At 49.2% G+C, this 16854-nt stretch overlaps 1 protein-coding gene across 26 annotated transcripts in view; it reads left to right on the top strand.

Annotated features, from left to right (window-relative positions):
* The window catches only part of CAMK2G (calcium/calmodulin dependent protein kinase II gamma), a 164138-nt gene that overhangs the window by 130710 nt on the left and 16574 nt on the right, over positions 1–16854 (top strand). For 8 of the 26 annotated variants that reach the window (XM_034775773.1, XM_034775779.1, XM_034775756.1 and 5 more), the window contains 4 exons: positions 10411–10443; positions 14158–14226; positions 15705–15749; positions 16411–16459. In XM_034775773.1, coding sequence (XP_034631664.1) covers positions 10411–10443; positions 14158–14226; positions 15705–15749; positions 16411–16459 — 196 coding nt within the window. The remainder of the gene's footprint in view (positions 1–10410; positions 10444–14157; positions 14227–15704; positions 15750–16410; positions 16460–16854) is intronic. The other 18 variants (XM_034775775.1, XM_034775766.1, XM_034775758.1 and 15 more) reach the window with 3 other exon arrangements.

The raw sequence follows: 16854 nt of genomic DNA, 5'->3' as shown, positions 1-16854 counted from the left end.
CTTCACATAACACAAGAACCTACCTAATGAAATAAATAGCAGGTTTAAAACAAACAAAAGGAAGTACTACTTCACACAACGCACAAACAACTTGTGGAACTCATTGTCAGGGGATGTTGTGAAGGCCAAAACTAAAATGCGGTTCAAAAAAAAAACTAGATAAAGTTCCTGGAGGAAAGACCCATCAATGGCTGCTAGCCAGGATGGGCAGGGATAAAACCCCATACTCTGGGTGTCCTCAGCCTCTGATTACCAGAAACTGGGATTTGGATGACAGGATGGATCACTAAATAATTGCCTGTTCTTTTCATTCCCTCTGGGGCACCAGGCATCAGCTGCTGTCAGCAGACAGGACACTGGGCTAGATGGACCATTGGTCTGATCCAGTATGGCTGCTGTTATGTTCTGATGCTGCTCTGTAACTGGAACAGTTTCTCTCCTTGTTTTACCCTGTGACTGTTTTTTATTCTCCTCCTGCTGGGGGTTTTATGCCATGCATGCTAAGGCAATAATTATCCTGTTCTTGTCTACTGACTGAGCCTTACTGAGGTAGTGGTGAGGCTTGGCCTCTGGAAGGCTCCACAGCCAAGGCGCAATTACCCAGAGCAGGCTGGTGAGGAGTGGAGATATGTTTATTTTTGGTGTTGCTGTAGTAGGTGCTCTGGTGTAATGCAACATTGCTGTGGCTGGGGGTGTCCTCCCTGATGAGATTTGAGTGAAAGACTAGGCTTCTTTCCCCCCCAGCCAAAAAGACCATGAAATGAGTAAGTCTTTTCTCTAGAGCAGTGATCTCCAAAGTGGGGTGCACAAGAGGATCCTTCAGGGTGCATGGCAGGAGGAGCACCGCCGGAGCAGCACCACTTCGGCAGTTCAGGTGGTTTTTTTTTTTTTTTTTGCTTCGGGTGGCAAAAATAGTAAAGCCGGCCCTGCGGTAAAATTTTTTACTGATAGGAGTGCGCGATCAAAAAAGTTTGGAGACCACTGCTCTAGAGCGCATGCTGATGAAACATCTCCACGGGGGAATCTCCCTGTCTGAACACATGCTCTTGCTTCTGTTACTAGACACATGTCTCTGCACCAGCTCTTCTTGTTCAGTGATGCAAGGAGGCTGGTTACTAGCCTGAGGAGTCTCTCACTGGTTGCTGTGTAAAACATCATGGCAAAACAGGAAGGAGGCAGGGCTGGTCCTGTAAAGCTGTGGACTTAGGAACAGCAGGCTCTGCTTCAGCGTCTCCCAGCAGCTCAAAGGAAAAGCTGAAAAAGAAGCAGATCACGCAACTGCGTGTCTTATTGGAATCTTTCAGGCTCGTGAAATCATGCTGTCCTCAGAGACCTTTTACTATCACCCTGGCTCCCTGGGGGAGGGTGGGTGAATATTATTACTCTAGGGCAAACCCTTGCAGAAGTGGGACCTGTGTAGTCTTTGACATGCAGCCTTTTACTTGGAAGCATTGTGGTAGGGAGGAGACATATATTTGGAAGAGATTTTACTCTTTCATGGAGTGTACATGCTGAGCAGTTCCCCTGAGGTGTTGGGTACCTTTCACCCTGAAAAGAATAAAACTGGATTCACCTTTGAGAACTATGGAGGGTTCATCAGCCCTACAGAATAATTATAACCCCTAAAGTTCAAATGAGCTTGTTGGGAAGGCAGAGAATGAAGCTCCTGGAATGTGCAGGAGGGGCATTTCTGTTCTCTTAAACAGACTGCTCTGTATGCACAGAAAACGGGGAGCCGCCTTTCTGCCACTGTGTCATATCTGGGGACTGTAATCAAATGGCCACATGTGAACTCCCTCCTCCCAAACACCTCCTTTCTCTGCAACAGAAACAAAGCCTAAGGTGCATTCTCCTAGCTGTGAAGGAAGCTTAGCAGTCCAGTAGAGGGGAAGGGTCAGAACTGAGGGGAACAGCAGAGCAGTGCACAGGAGGGGCAGGACTGAGATGACAGTGGGTGCTCTAAAGCAAGATTGAGGGGCATTCAGAGAGCTGTTGGAGCCTTCACAGCCCTTTCCCAAAGGTTGTCTGGCTCTAGCTGGTGCTTTGTTCCTTACTTCCATGAGTTCTAAAACTTGCTAAAGAGAGAGAGAAACAAATATTTTTGCTTGGTAATGTATTTTACTTGTGTGGGTCTAATGCTAAATATCATGGAAGCCTTTCCATTGACCAACCCAGATCACTTCTTCCTTGATGCTGTGGTTGGAGGCACTCTGGCTAGGGGCAGACCTCTTCCTCTCCCACGTTATCTTCTCCATACTAGGGGTTTTGTGGCTTCTCTCTCTGTCTTCCAGCGGTGTCCATTACTGCAGTGGTTCTTCTCTTCGGCTAACAGGCTGGCTGAGTGAGGCTACATTGCCATCCGTGTCCTGCCCTCAGAGCTGGGTTGGCACATCTGATTGCCACGCAGTTGCACCATTTCAGAGGCTTCTGACGTGAAAGATTTAACCTATCTTCCCTTCGCATACCATCCTCATCTTGGTCTTAGTGGAGGCTTTGTATTGGATCACCTCAGTGCTGCTATATTGATTGACCAGCAGCTGGTGCGTTCTCGTCCCATACTCCTCTGTCTCCTAGATCAGTGGTTTTCAAACTTTTTTTCTGGGGACCCAGTTGAAGAAAATTGTTGATGCCCGTGACCCAGTGGAGCTGGGGATGAGGGGTTTGGAGTGTTGGAGGGGCTCAGGTCTGGGGCAGAGGGTTGAGGTGCAGGGGTGAGGGCTGCGGGGTGGGGTGGGGAATGAGTGGTTCAGGGTATGGGAGGAGGCTCTGGGCTGGGGCAGGGGGTTGGGATGTGGGAGAGGGTCAGGGGTCTAGGCTGGGGGTGCAGGCTCTGGGGTGGGGCCGGGGATGAGGGGTTTGGGCTGCAGGAAGGGGTTCCAGGTTTGGGGGAGCTCAGGGCTGGGGCAGGGGATTGGGGCATGGCATTGGGGTGCAGACTTGCCTCCAGCGGCTCCCAGTCAGCAGCACAGCTGGAGTGCAGAGACAGGCTTCCCACCTGTCCTGGCACTGTTGACTGCGCTGCGCCCCGGAAGCGGTCCAGCACCAGGTCCAGCTCCTAGGCGGAGGCACACACACACACACACACCCCGGGGGGGGGGGGCAGCATGCGGAGCCCTGTGGCCCCCCGCCTAGAAGCCGGACCTGCTTCTGGCCGCTTCCGGGGCGTAGCGCGGTGTTGGAGAAGGTAGCCACTAGCGTCCCTTAGCTGGGCAGCATCGCTGATGGGACTTTTAACATCCTGGTCAGCAGTGCTGACCAGAGCGATCCAGCATGACATGCTGCTACCCATTACTGGGTTGCAACCCGAACTTTGGCTTTATCAGATCCACCAGCCTAAAGATGGGTTCCATTGTTGCTCTGCCTGCCGCTCCATACCAGGGAGCGGGTGGCAGTGACCTAACAGATGTGGTCCTTTAAACTGTCTCCTACTGCAGCTTCCTTAGTGTGGTTTGTACTTTTAGCCACTGGATTTGCCATCTTTGCCCATTTCTGATCTGAGCTGGAGATGGGAATGCGTAGAGGGTCTGTTCCTGGGTCCTGGTAACTGACTGTTTATCGTTCAGTCCCCTATTGTGATAGCTCAACTTCAGCGCTGTCCTCTTTACTATCTAAATATCCTGTCAGCTTTGGGGTGTCCCTCCCATGTCCCCTTCTTCTAAAAGAGACAAGTTTCAGATGAGTATTGCTGAGTCTGGCACATCAGATACATGTTTAGAACAGGTGTGAACAGGCAGAGTACTTTGTTTCACGTGGTTGCTTGGTGAAGTTGGCATTTCTAGTCTGGTACCTGAATGTCCCACTTTTAGGCTGCTTCTGACACTTCCTCAGAATGTTGTTGCCCTCACATTACCCCCCATTGGGAAGCCTCTGCCACTGGATTCCTTGGGGACATATAATTTTCTCTCTCTTTTATTAAGTGAGAGAGAAAATCTCTGTTTCTCCCCTGGCTTTCAGTTTGCAGTGACCAGACTCCTCCGGATTAGCAACAAACCTCCACATGCATCTTTGTGAAATGTATGGTGAGGCCATTAGCACAGAACTAATGTACTCTGTTTTAGGTCACTGAGCAAAAGCAAGATCTGGCTGAGCGAAGCAATGTGATGTTTCAGTCCAACCTCCATTATTAAACACTTGAACAGGATTTGAACTCCTGTCAAGGCAGGCACTTTATCCCTGGGTCATTGGTCAGCCAGCAGAATTTAGAGCTGTGACATTGGCCATCACCAGGCTCCTTCGGGATTCCACAAGGACAATAGAAACATATGGCAAATGGTGCTCACCATACTGAAATAAAGGTTGTAAAGTTTCAGGTGGGTTACAGAGCTCCTACCCACAGCTTCAAGTATAGGAGTGCCAGTGGCCATAAGATGCAATGTGCCCCATGTTTTGCTGCTTTAGCAAAACTGAGGACAAGAGGAAAGAACTTTTTACATTTCAGCTATATCGATGCACTCTTTGCCTCTTTTTGTGTGCTGTGGTTGTGTTTGGGGGCTGAATTCAGGACTTGAATGGCATTAGAGGTTGCACAGCAAGCGGAACTTGCACTGATCGAACATTGTGAAATGGCGAGGCTGTGGGAGAACTCTGAGGGAAGCAGAGAACCATTAATGTGGAATCCTTCTCTCCTGGGCACACAGCAGCAGGTAGGCAGAGTGGGCTGCTGCTGCTGGGGGGGGGAGGGGAGGGGAGGGAGACCGCTGTGCAGAACTGGGGGGCTGATGTGGATGTCCCCCTCTCCCCCATCTCAGGATTGGTTGCTCAGGCGGCTGTCTGAACTTAAATAGACAGCATGTCGAGACACTCTCCCCCAACACACTACCCAACACATACTGTCTCTCTCACCTATACACTCCCCTCCCCACCCCATGCACCACACACACACAGTCTCCCTGTCACACACACTCCCCGCTTCCTTCCCCACACTTCTATTGAAAAGTAGCTGGCAATCTAGTAGGATGCCCATGGAATCTAGTAGGATGGGATTGAGAAACTTGCATCAAGTGACACTGTACCTGCCCCATGAGACACAGCAAACCCTTCCCAAAGCACCCTGCAGCCAGTTGCACAATGGGATAACTACCCACAGAGCACTGCTCTGTGTCGATGCAAGAGCTGCTAGTGTGGATGCACTCTGCCGATACAAGGAGCTACTGTGGACATGCAACAGCGGTTTAATTAAAGCGCTTTAAATATGCATAACTTTTATCGACAAAACTCTGTAGTGTAGACAAGGCCTTCGATTGTAAAGCCCTCTGGTAGCTAAAGTCCTCCTCCAGCCGAAGGGGATTTGCAGAAGGCCACAGAGAGTGTACTTTCAGGCCTCTCCTGCCCTAGGCTCCCTCATGGAGCTGGGCCCCCATTTATATTCTCCAGCTGGGACTCAGACCCAGTCACTGGCTGCTGCCCAGCTGGGTTAGCTGATTCCTAGCGCCTCCCTGCTGGCCACCTCTCCAGAACAGGGGTGGCTGTTCTCAGGCCATTGAAGGGAGTGACCACCTGGTTACAGGGTAATATCAGTGTGATAAATCACTGCGCCATGTAATATAAATGGATCATGTCCCTTCAACTCTCACCTGCCCTCTGCCAACCATTGCATTGCATTTCCCCAGGGCTTGTTAGAACATCCCAAACAGCTGCTGTTTTTAAATCTACCTGCCACACTAATGCATCTTTCTACTCCCCTTCTCTCCTTCCTCATACAGAATCCCCACCCCAAAAAAACCACTGGGCTCAGACCAAGGATAGTCCTGATTCTCTCCTGCATCAGTGATTGTCTTTGTCTACATAAATACATCACAGTTTTAAAGTTGATCATGTCACTGCCCATGATTACAAACAGTAGCATTTCCCATTTAGCAAGGGCAGTCCTGTTGATTTGTCGTGGTCCAGCACTTATTCCTAGCCCTAGAGGGGCCTGGGAGACCTGATTACACGCTCATGACATTTTTATGCGTAGAAATGCTATTTGAGGTATTTTAGCAGTTTAAAATGTATTATTTATATTTTTTGCCTCTGAGCTCTTTGCATTTGGTTTCATGGTAACAAGCACCTTGCTTTCCGAATGGGAGATACCAAAAAATGGTCCCACTAACATTTAATGAACACTCTCAACCAGTCTGAAAACAGTTTCTCTGTCACATACAGCATATATGGGATAGTGGGGGCACTGGAGGTTTCAGTGGTGCTCAGAATGAACTACATAATTTTATTCATGGCTCTGCCACTCATGCATACTGCACCCATCCCAAACTCGCCACACCATCGTTCATATCTCTCACATGCGCATCTTCCACTATTGTCAATGGCAGTTGTGTGTACGTAGCTTAAGGGAGAACTGGGCTAAAAAGTATTAAAAGTTTCAGCATTTGGTATGGTGGGGCTTATGCTGCAGATCCAACCTCTCCTCTTCCCCCTCCCCCTCCGCACACCCCTGGTTCAGTCTTTTCAATGACTTTTGCTTTAATTTTTTGCTAATGTTTAAGGATCAATACAGCAATTGATGTGGGAGGCACACCATGTGTATATTAAAAAAAAAAAAAAAAAAAAAAAAAAGCGAGAACCACCTAAGGAATTCTTATGATATACTCAGCCTTGAAATCTACAAGGATCATAGAATATCAGAGTTGGAAGGGACCTCAGGAGATCATCTAGTCTAACCTCCTGCTCAAAGCAGGACCAATCCCCAGACAGATTTTTACCCCAGTTCCCTAAATGGCCCGCTCAAGGATTGAACTCACAACCCTGGGTTTAGCAGGCCAATGCTCAAACCACTGAGCTATCCGCCCCGCCCTTCCGTGCAGTTTACATTTTTGGAAAATTAAGATCTAAAGATCCTGTGGAAAGTCCAGGAAAAAAAGCATGTCCCTTATCCCATTGCCTGCCCCTGGCATCCTCTAGTCCACCAGTGATTCTAGACTTGGCTGGCCACTGTCTGCTTCTTCGCATATTCCCTTGTTCATGGAACAGCCTGGCTTTCCACAGGGCAGTAAGGCCATAGCCCCCTCCTTCAGATCGTTCTCAATACTCACGTCTCCTGGGAGATGGATAAGGAATTGACCAACCCAGGACTTGGTAAAGGCACTGCTGTGTGTAGCTGATAAATCCCTCTGTTTTGTAGAAAGGAGTTACCTAACAAGCTTAGCGCCTCCCATCCCCATGGCCAGTTTGCTGTAGGTTGTATCCTGGTCCTCCTGCTGCTGGCTATTTGTCGTCTTAGATGTTAAGGTCTTTGGGACAAGGACTATCTGGTGCACAGCACCTAGCACAAAGGGGCCCTGATCCTGACTGTGGCCTCAGGGGTTAGGAAAAGAGATTTGGGGATACTTTATGGCAGTCTCTTAGGACGTAGTGTTACCTCATAAGAATAATCACATGGTCAGGGAAAACGGTAAATACAATCATCACTGGCTCAGAGGCATATTTCCAGCATCTGTAAACACACTTTTTTTTTTTTTCCCCTGTCGTTAAACAGAAGAAAGCACCTTTAGCTGTCGAACAAGGAATCTCTCCCTGCTTTTTATCATCTGTTAATATACAGGTGCTCCTCCTCTAGTAACTTTGCTAATTACCATTGGGAGGTTGTTCTAATCGATACCTTTAAATTAGAGGGTCGGGATATTTAAACATAGAATTTGATATGGGCTGCAAGCTTTCCTCTATTGGAGACTGCAAGTATTTTATAATTTCTGGAGGGGTTATTTGGCTGTTTTAAGAGCAATATGGTTGATAAGTTAACTTCTATGGAGAGCACTACCTACCATTATTGTTTGTGTGTGCTCATACTACTGCAAGGGGCCCTCTGGAAGTGCATGTAAATGGAGAATGAGTGGCTCTGGATTTGGATATCATTCTGGCCCTGCTTGAAATGCTTTATTGCACTAGGGAAATTTCGTGTAGCTGTGATGGGTTGCATTTCTCTCCATGGGTGCCAGACAGTATTATCAAGTGTCATCACGATCTCAAGTATATTTTGACATGGATACTTGTTTTTGAGCACTGATTAATCATGTAGTATCTAATCATAAGATATGCCTAGGTCTGTCTTGTGGAACAATCTTAGTTTCCAATTAGTTTCCTTACTTTTTTTGTGTGTGTTAAAAATCTGTTCATCCACTTCTTATTGTTTATCTGGTATTTTTTTCCTGTTATATGGGGTGGGGATTATGAGGTGTCCAAATTTCCAGAGTCCTTCCTGTTCGGTTAATGGTATTTGAATTTAAGCTGTACTTTGATTAGTGGGTTAACATTCAGATCTGCAGAGAGATTGTGATTCCCTCTTCCTGGGGAGAGAGGTAGAGAGTGGTTGTTTTTATATTTTTTGTATTACTTGGTTGTACCCTGCATTGATACTGTGATCTGACAGACAACTGTTTCTTTGCTAACCATTTTCACGAGCTGGTTATTTAAGTCTGTTGTGCCAGTGCTCTTGATAATGCTGTATAGGTGGGAATCAAATATAAACTGTCCTGAAAGATCTGTATTTCTCGTCTCTTCTGTCTCTCCTCCCCACCCCCCTTTTTTTTTCTTCTTATTGAAAATGTATCAAAATTCAGAATGAAATTGATTCCCCTCACTCCCCCTGTGGAGAAGCTTCCCTATAGCATGTGGGTGCAGCTCAGACTGAGTTCTGTCTGCCATACACTTCCATAGATTTGTAGAAGAGGGTGAAGCCTAAAGTTTGAGGAGTGGTTCCTTGGCTTGTGTAAATGGTCATGGCTCCTTTGGCTCCAGTGGAGCTATGACAGAATACACACAGAGCTCCCTGGGGAAAGAAGAAGAGGTGTCCCTGCCGGTTGCAGGTGTTCTTGGTTCTGGTCGCCCCAGGGTTCACTACCATGTTCTACAATGATGCTTAGGTCATTGCTGCTGGCTTTCCAACTCAGGCCATCGCTTTGCTCTGACTTGGCCTAAAATGAGACTGGGTTTGGCTGGCTGATTTAGCCGAAGGAGCATCCCTGTTCTGAAGCACATAATGTGGTGTGTGGGTATTCAAAAATGGTCCTTTGAATGCTCTTCCCTGGGGGTTATATCTTCATGAGATCATTAATTGCAGCCCTTTGGGTGGCCCTGCAAGTTTCAGAAAAGCTTGTGGAGATGCTAACATGCCCTGGGAGAAGAAGCCCTGGAACATAGGCCGGATGAGGGCCAGTCCCTGCTGCCTCTGTGAAGATGGGCGCATGGTGGGCCACATGTGAGCAGGTCTGCAACTACTCAAGAGCCCCAAACTCTCAAATACAGGCTCAGAATGAGGCAGGAAATAGCTTTCTGGTTTGCAGTTGTTCATATTCTGCCTACCTGGTCCCAAACCATGCTGAGTGTCTGAAAATGGTGTGGGTGTGTGTGTGTGTTGGGGGAGCATCTATTTCTTTGAATGACTGTGTTGGTATGACTTCCTCCGTACATGTGTGAGAGCACTGGCAGAGCAATGGATTAAGGTTGGATTCATGCCCAGGCCAGATGGGGACCCATAAGCTAACAAAGCAGGGGTCTAGTGATCCATGGAAGGGCCCACAAGCTAGAATGTGGAGACAGCAGGGGAGGTGGAAGGTGTTGTGGTGCAGGGCCCCTAGTCTGCACGACTGAACCCTGCCACCGTTTCCTCTCCTTTGAATTGGGTGCACTGTGGTACTGTGCATTATGGGACATGCTCAGAGGTGGCCCGTAACATGGAGAGGAGCAGCACCCCATAATGAAAGAGCAGAAGCCAGGAGAGACGGGACTGGATGGTATCAGAGGAGACAGGCAGGTGGGAAGCATGTATGAGGTAGCTCGGCTTACGCAGTGACGAGGGTTGGGGGGCAGCAGTGCAACACCATAAAAGTCATGCTGGTCTGAAGTCAGAGAAGTGGGGCTCTGTCCTGGGTATTGGATGGGGAGGATGGAGAAGGGAGTGGCTTGGGGCGGGTAGCGTCTGCAGTGTGTTGGGAGGGGGGACTGGCCTGTTCTTTGCACCCGGAGGTGCCCCGAGCCCTCCCAGGTGCATTCCTTTTCCTGCCCTCTGAGTGCGTGGCTCCCCTCCCTCTCATCTGCATGCATGGGGGGTCTCTGCCTGCCCCTTCTCTGTGGGAAGCGGTGCTTCTCCCTCGTCCCCAGTCTGGGTGCATCTGCAGGCACCCCTCTGCATGTGAACATTCCCCTCCTCCAGCTCTATGCATGTGGGTGCCTCCTTCCTCGCCCCCATCTCTGCACATGTTGGGTGTCTTTTCCCTGGTCCTTCCCCTCCCGTGTGTGGTGGGGTGTTCTTTGTTAACACTGCCTATACTTTGCACCCTTTCCGTGAGTCTGCATTTCTTCTGCTTCTCCTTCCTGCCCCAGGGGAGTGTTGGTGGCACTAACGCGTGAATAGTTTCTGTGCTTTTCTTCTCATCGCCTCTCTTCCTTCTTTTTCCCCTCTCTCAATGGTGTGTCCAGAAAAGGAAGTCGAGCTCCAGTGTGCATTTGATGGTGAGCACCTCCCGTAAGCCGCCTGTGATCCGTGCGTCCACCATTCTCATGCCATGCACGCTCAGCTTGTGCTCATCACCCTACATAGCATGTCTGTGCGGGGGTTGTGAGGGGAAAGTCATCTTGCACTTTAAAGTCCTTGTCCTCACAGAAAGGGACACATGATTGATCAGGAGCTGGCCAGTCACCAGCTTCTATTGTGTACAGAAAACTGGCTACTTAAAATGCAGTTTAATATATTCTGCCATTGGTGGCTGATCCAAGGAGAAACAGTTGGAGAAGTTATCAGCTCCCCGGGGGGTCTCAGCAAAGCGTGTTGTCTGAACATGGGCTTGTCATTCTGCTATAGAAGTGCCAAAAGAGGAGCAAGTGGTGGTACCCTGTTTCCCCGAAAATAAGACATTCCCCGAAAATAAGGCCTACTTACAGTTTTGCCTCTCGTTGTAATATAAGGCATCCCCCCGATAATAAGACCTTCCCGATAATAAGGCATTTTTCATTTCTGAAAAATAAGACATCCCCTGAAAATAAGACCTAGCGCATCTTTGGGAGCAAAAATTAATATAAGACACTGTCTTATTTTCGGGGAAACAGGGTAGCCCTGCAGTGTGGAAGGAATAGGAGTCATCCCTGATATGGCAGAGGCCTCTCATGGAGCTCCACGGCGCACACAATAAAAGGTGTGGGCACAGCACCACCTGGTGGCTGAAAGCTGCCCTTAATTTATTTTCTTTAAAATTCTATACTGAAAAGGTTTGTCAGCCCTGTAATCCAGAACTCCCTGTTATCCAGATCTCAGTTATGTCTCCCAGCATGAATCAAGTACCCAGTGACACTCTCCCCACTGTATCCATTCCCCCTTCATGCATTCGAATGTGTTTGCTGTCTCTAGAACATGTTGGATAAATGGTGATGCGCTGATATCTCAAGCGAGCAAAAAGAAAACCAGCCAGTGCCATATTTCAGGGAATGATCTGCAGCCCAGTAGCTACTGCCCATGTTTGTCTCAGAGATGTGGTGGTAACTAACATGCAGGAATCTACTGTATCATCATCTGCTGCATTGCAGCTCTTGCCTCCTTTCAGACAGAACAGGAGCTTCCTAAGGCAGGAAAGGGAGCAAAGTTGAGTGATGCCAGAGCAGAAGAGTCGGCTTTTCTGTTACTCCCTAGGAATTCTGCCCTCCCTCTGTCACATTAAAACTTTACAGGTGGTAAATCCCAAAGTACCACTTGGAATATCCCAGGGCAAAATATGACTCCTGGGGCTGCAGCCCCTCCTTCTCTCAATCCCCAAAGTATTAAACGTAGGGGTAGGAGTTCTTGGTGTCCATCTGTCCTCATCTCTGTTGCTCAACGTCAGTGCCTACCCTTACCCCTACCCTTAGCCTCAGCTCGTTGCATCAAGGCAGATGGGAAATGAGAACCAAACAATGTCTCAGGGGTCACTGGGGCAGTGAAGCTTGGAAAAACAACCAGTGAATACAGGGCAAGCCCAGGTGACTTTCCTTTCTTCTAGCTGGCTGGCACATGTGTGTCCTTAGTGCTATGGTCACTGATCTGTTTTCTCTCTTGCACCCTCTGTGTTGTCTGTCTGTCTGTCCCTCGTTGTGTAGCTCAGAGACCACTTTCAGTGGTTCTTCCAAAACTGGTCATATCCGGTAGCTCTTCTCAATGGCCTGATACTTTCCTAGGTGGACTGTCCTCTTTTAAAAGTCAAGCTCTTCCTCTGTACTGCATGAATCTGTAAGGATACTTGGTGCCCAGTGGTTTCAATGAGGGGGCAGGGGTGTGCATGCACGTGGCTCACTTGTATGCTTACGGAGTCCACATGTTGGGTGCCTGCCTGTGAAAGTGAAGAGCAATTGGTTAAATGGCCACAGAGGCCTAATGAGCAGAAGTCACTAGATCAGGCAACTCCCTACAAGGTACGGAGATGTGGAGCACACCAGTCACGTTTTCTGTGTCCTTGATTTCGTAATGGCTCCATTCGGGAATTAAGTACGATGCTGTGGATCTGGTCAGCTGGTGAACATCGGGGACCTTGATACGCCGTGCAGAACTACCTCTTCCTTCAGTTCTGTTGGGACAGCAGTGGGGTCGGGGTGGGCAGCCGGGTGGAGAATGAGTCTGCTGCATGCGTTTCGAAAACTCTTGTGGGGCTGAGTTGAGTGAGGCAGCTGGCCCTGAGACCAGGATGATTATTAGCTGTTCTGCAGCGAGGTTCGGGGTTGTAGTGACTCCCTCGGAGGTTCTTTTCATTGAACCCTGTGGGTGAAGCCGTTCCAGAGCTGAGTCAGGTATTCACCTACACGGCAGCTCCTCCCCATATCTGGCACCACCAGGGTAGAAACACCCCTGCCCAAGCTGTGTATGTACATGGAAGGCTGGAGAGCAGAGTAATGTGGGGCCAGACCAAGATGCAGGGAGTGTCTGGTGTGTGGCATGAAAATGCTGCTCCTTTCCTAGCTTTGGGGGCTGGGCCCCCCATGATCTGTCCCCATGGGACCTGAATGGAGCTCCAGCAGGGCATGTGGCTGTGGAAGGAAAGCCAGAGGAGAGGAGAGTGATGGGCTGCCACACAGGAACCTCAGCCCCATGTTATCTGCTTGCAGTGGGTGTGGTTAAACTCTCGCCAGGCCTTTTATGATTTAGCATTTGAATTCTTCATTGTCCAGCCTCTGTTTTGGTTCCTGGGTGGTGAGGGGGTGGAGATACTGGGGTCCTCTGAGTCACCCTCTCTCTGTGCTGCTTTTGAAAGGGGGGAAGGGAGGAGGTGCAAAGAGGCCAGCCAGCTTTGAAGTTTGAGTCCCTACGAGTCTTGATTTGTAGCCTGCGGTGCTGCTGATTTTACCTTGTTGCTGGCATCAGGTAGAAGGGAAGACTTAGGGGAAAGGGGTGAAACTGTCTCAGTCACGAGAGCCCCGTCTCCTATGTGGGGGACGGGCCTGTTCCTGATTCAGCAGGGCCACTCTCACCAAACAGAAGGTCTTTGTGCTGCAAGCAGGAGGGGAGTTGGCAGCTCTGCCTCGCCTTTGGGCTGTGTGAATGAGGAGGACAGAGGCGTTACTCACCTGCCCTGTCTATGAGAGACTCGCTGGGGAAAGACACAAACCAGCAAGGCAGCCTGCAGGACTTGCTCACCCCTGGAAGCTTCCTTCATGCTCTGGCCCTAAAGTCGCTCCACACATCCCCATCGACCCTTGTCCCACCTGACCACCACCTTTGGGGCCCTGCCAGCATCGTCCCATGCCTGAGTTCCCAAAGGCACAACCCCAGACCAGCCATATCTGAGATTTCCCCACTCATTTCTTGTACCTATCACACTTGTAGTCTGTCTGTACACAGCCCTGGGTCGTCATCTCCTGGAGTCACTGTCAGCTCCCAGCCCTCCTGCCCCAGAGGTTCTTGTTTGCACCTCTCTCTACCTCCCTTTCCCCTTTGGGCTGCTGCCTCTTTTGCTCTCCTTTCCCATCGCTCTAACCATCCATGCATATTTGAGTATTGGTACATCTGCTTGTACCTGGTCACCTCTGGGGGAAGGATGGTCTCTAGCGACCAGGGATGGGTTCCCTTGTCCTCATCTCTTGGTGCAAGATGAGTGTGTGGGGTGGGGGGCTGAGGAGATGGCGGGGAATTACAAGGACAATACTGTAAAGATTTGCTGACTTTGCTACCCAGCAGAGGAACTAAAACAATCTGTTTTTCTGTCTCAGCCACAGAGCAACAACAAAACCAGTCTAGTAAGCCCAGCAAAAGAAACTCCCCCAGTGCAGACGTCCATGGTATCTTCCCTGACTACTACTACTTCCTTGTCTTTCCTGTTTGGGTTACTTTTGACTCTTACCTCCCTGAGTGCTGCTTGTTCTGCTCTGTCTGAGCTTGTGTTTTGGCTTAGTTCTGTCTGTTCCTCTGCTGCTGTGGGGTCTAGTCACAGCCGTAGGGGGCTGCGGAAGCCGAGTGGAGTGGTGGTTGGATGTGGGGACTGCAGCTGGCCTGGATTACCCCTTGCACCATCCCTGTGTAATTCTCATCTCTGACTTGGGGGAGGCTGGTTTTGAAGAAGATAACGATGTAGTGATGGAGCCACTCTCTAACACCCAGGAAAAGGAAGCATGGACTTCAGGCCACCGTGAGCGGGTGGAGTGGGCAGATACATCTTGAAGGAACCCCCTTTGTGGCCCACTCGCCCTATTGGCTGTGAGGTTAATCACCTTCTGTGCTGTCATCACCCATTCATGTTCTGCAGCATGCAATGGGGTTGTAGGGCATGCTGTGCCTGGTATGTTTAGCACCCCAGCCCAAGTGCGTTCTACCTGGATACCTTTGGAAGATCAGGCAGCAGTCAAGTAGGTAGTGGAGATGGATGGGTGTGTGTGCATTGTTGCAGCTGTGGTGCCCTTGCCAATCTACCTGGAGGAGTGATGACAGTGGGTGAAATGGGGCAGGATTCCACGTGTTGTTTCCAGAGCAAAGGGATGAGTGCAGAAACTAGCTTGTGCTCCTGGAGGCCTGGCAGCTGCTTTCTGTAACATTCCAGAGAGTTTTTTTTCCTGGGACATGTCATAATTTTAAGCTTCCCCCGGATTGGCTTTACCTGCTACTCTTTTGGTGCTGAAGGCACCTTTCTGATGCCTTTGTGTGTTACAGATGTCTCATTTGGGAGATGTTTGTTTTAGCAAATTCTGCATTTTCCTTTGCAGCCCAGTTCCCTGAGCAGTTCCTCTCTGGGACACACTGGCTTATTTCAACCCCTTTTTTCTTATGGAAATTATCAATGTCCCTTTTCAGAGTAAAAAAATCTGGCAAACTCAATGGAAAGCTGGGAGACAAAGGCCCATGCCCCACCCACCATCATCCCCCTCGCCTCCCTCCCCCAAAAATCTGTTCTTTGAGAGAGAACCTGCTGAGGGCTCATTGCTTAGTCAGTTGCCTTCTAGAGGGTGGAGATTTATACTCACAGCTGCTAGCTGGTCACAGGTTTAAGGTGTTTGTGCCAACACTGTTCTTAAAAGGCGAGTTGGGACCTGGTGGGTGTTTGGGGGCTTTGTCTCCTTGTGAATGTAGCTGTTAGTTGAGCATCTCTTTTCAAGAAGCCCTTGGTGCAGGGAGTGTGTGTTTGGAGACACGTCGGCAGCTTGGAGTGAGTTTGTTTGTGGTTTGTTTCCATGTTGGTCACTTGTTCTGTGCTTGTTGGAGAGTGAAAACAAAGGGAAAAGGTTTGAGAATCTGAGTTTAATTTTTTCCCCTCCTCCTTTCCTAGGAGCCTCAAACGACTGTTGTCCACAATGCCACAGATGGCATAAAGGTAAGGGGCGTGTCGCTATTATTTTTCCTTAGAGAAACATCCGTGACCTTAGTTCCTGCCCCTTTGTTGATGCATCACAGGATGATTGTGAACAGTCGCTCTGGCACTAGGAGGGTTGTGTTAGGTGACTGTGGGCCTCTAGAACAGTTGGGCAGGAAGGGATAATAGATTCCAAGTCAGATTTCACTGTCCCTTTCCTGTACCAGTGGGCAAGATCCTCACCAGGTGCATACTCATGGTGGGCAAGATGGGAGAGTCCTGTGTGCCTCTGGTGGGCCCTGGAGTTGGAGACCAGTTCCTTTCAGTGCACCCTAAGGTAAAATTGTAGGTGACCCATATTCCCTCTTTTCTCACCTCATAGGAGAGTTGTCCCCTATGGTATATACTCCCAGGGCTTGGTGCTGCCTTCTTGAATGGCCCCAGCTTTGAGGGCTTGTGCCACTTCTTATGAGAGGCTACTCCAAAGCCTAATTGATCTTGCTTCTAGATATTGACTAATAGTTGGCCGTTTCATCCCAGTCCTCTTAGAAGTACTCCTTCTATAATCCCGTTCCTGTCCCTTCCTTTGTTTTGCACTTCCCCCATCCTCTTCCACAGACAAACGGAAGTGTCTTCAATCTACTGACTTTGCCATCTAGTAACATTCTCTTGTGCCATGCAGGGTTCCACAGAGAGCTGTAACACCACCACTGAAGATGAGGATCTGAAAGGTAGGTGATATTGTGGGGCTGTGGGAAGGAGACTCTGGAGGTCTGACCTGCCACTGGTGGTGCAGAGTTCAGTCATCATGGTCTAACATCCCCAGAGCTGTACATCTGATTTGGTTCTTGAGTTTGCCATGCCTTTGTCTGCCATGCCTATTGCAGTGGGGTCATGGGTATGCACCCTTTGATGGACACCCAGCCAGCCAAGCCAGTTAGCTGTAAAATCCCTCTTGGTAGCTGTTCTCTGCTTGCTTTACCTGTAAAGGGTTAACAAGCCCACCGGTAAAAGAAAAGGAGTGCGCACCTGACCAAAAGAGCCAATTCCCATTCCCATTGGCTCTTTTGGTCAGGTGCGCACTCCTTTTCTTTTACCGGTGGGCTTGTTAACCCTTTACAGGTAA

This window comes from Trachemys scripta, chromosome 7 (genome assembly GCF_013100865.1).
Source record: "Trachemys scripta elegans isolate TJP31775 chromosome 7, CAS_Tse_1.0, whole genome shotgun sequence".
NCBI lineage: Eukaryota > Metazoa > Chordata > Testudines > Emydidae > Trachemys > Trachemys scripta.
This window is presented reverse-complemented; position numbering and strand designations above follow the sequence as displayed.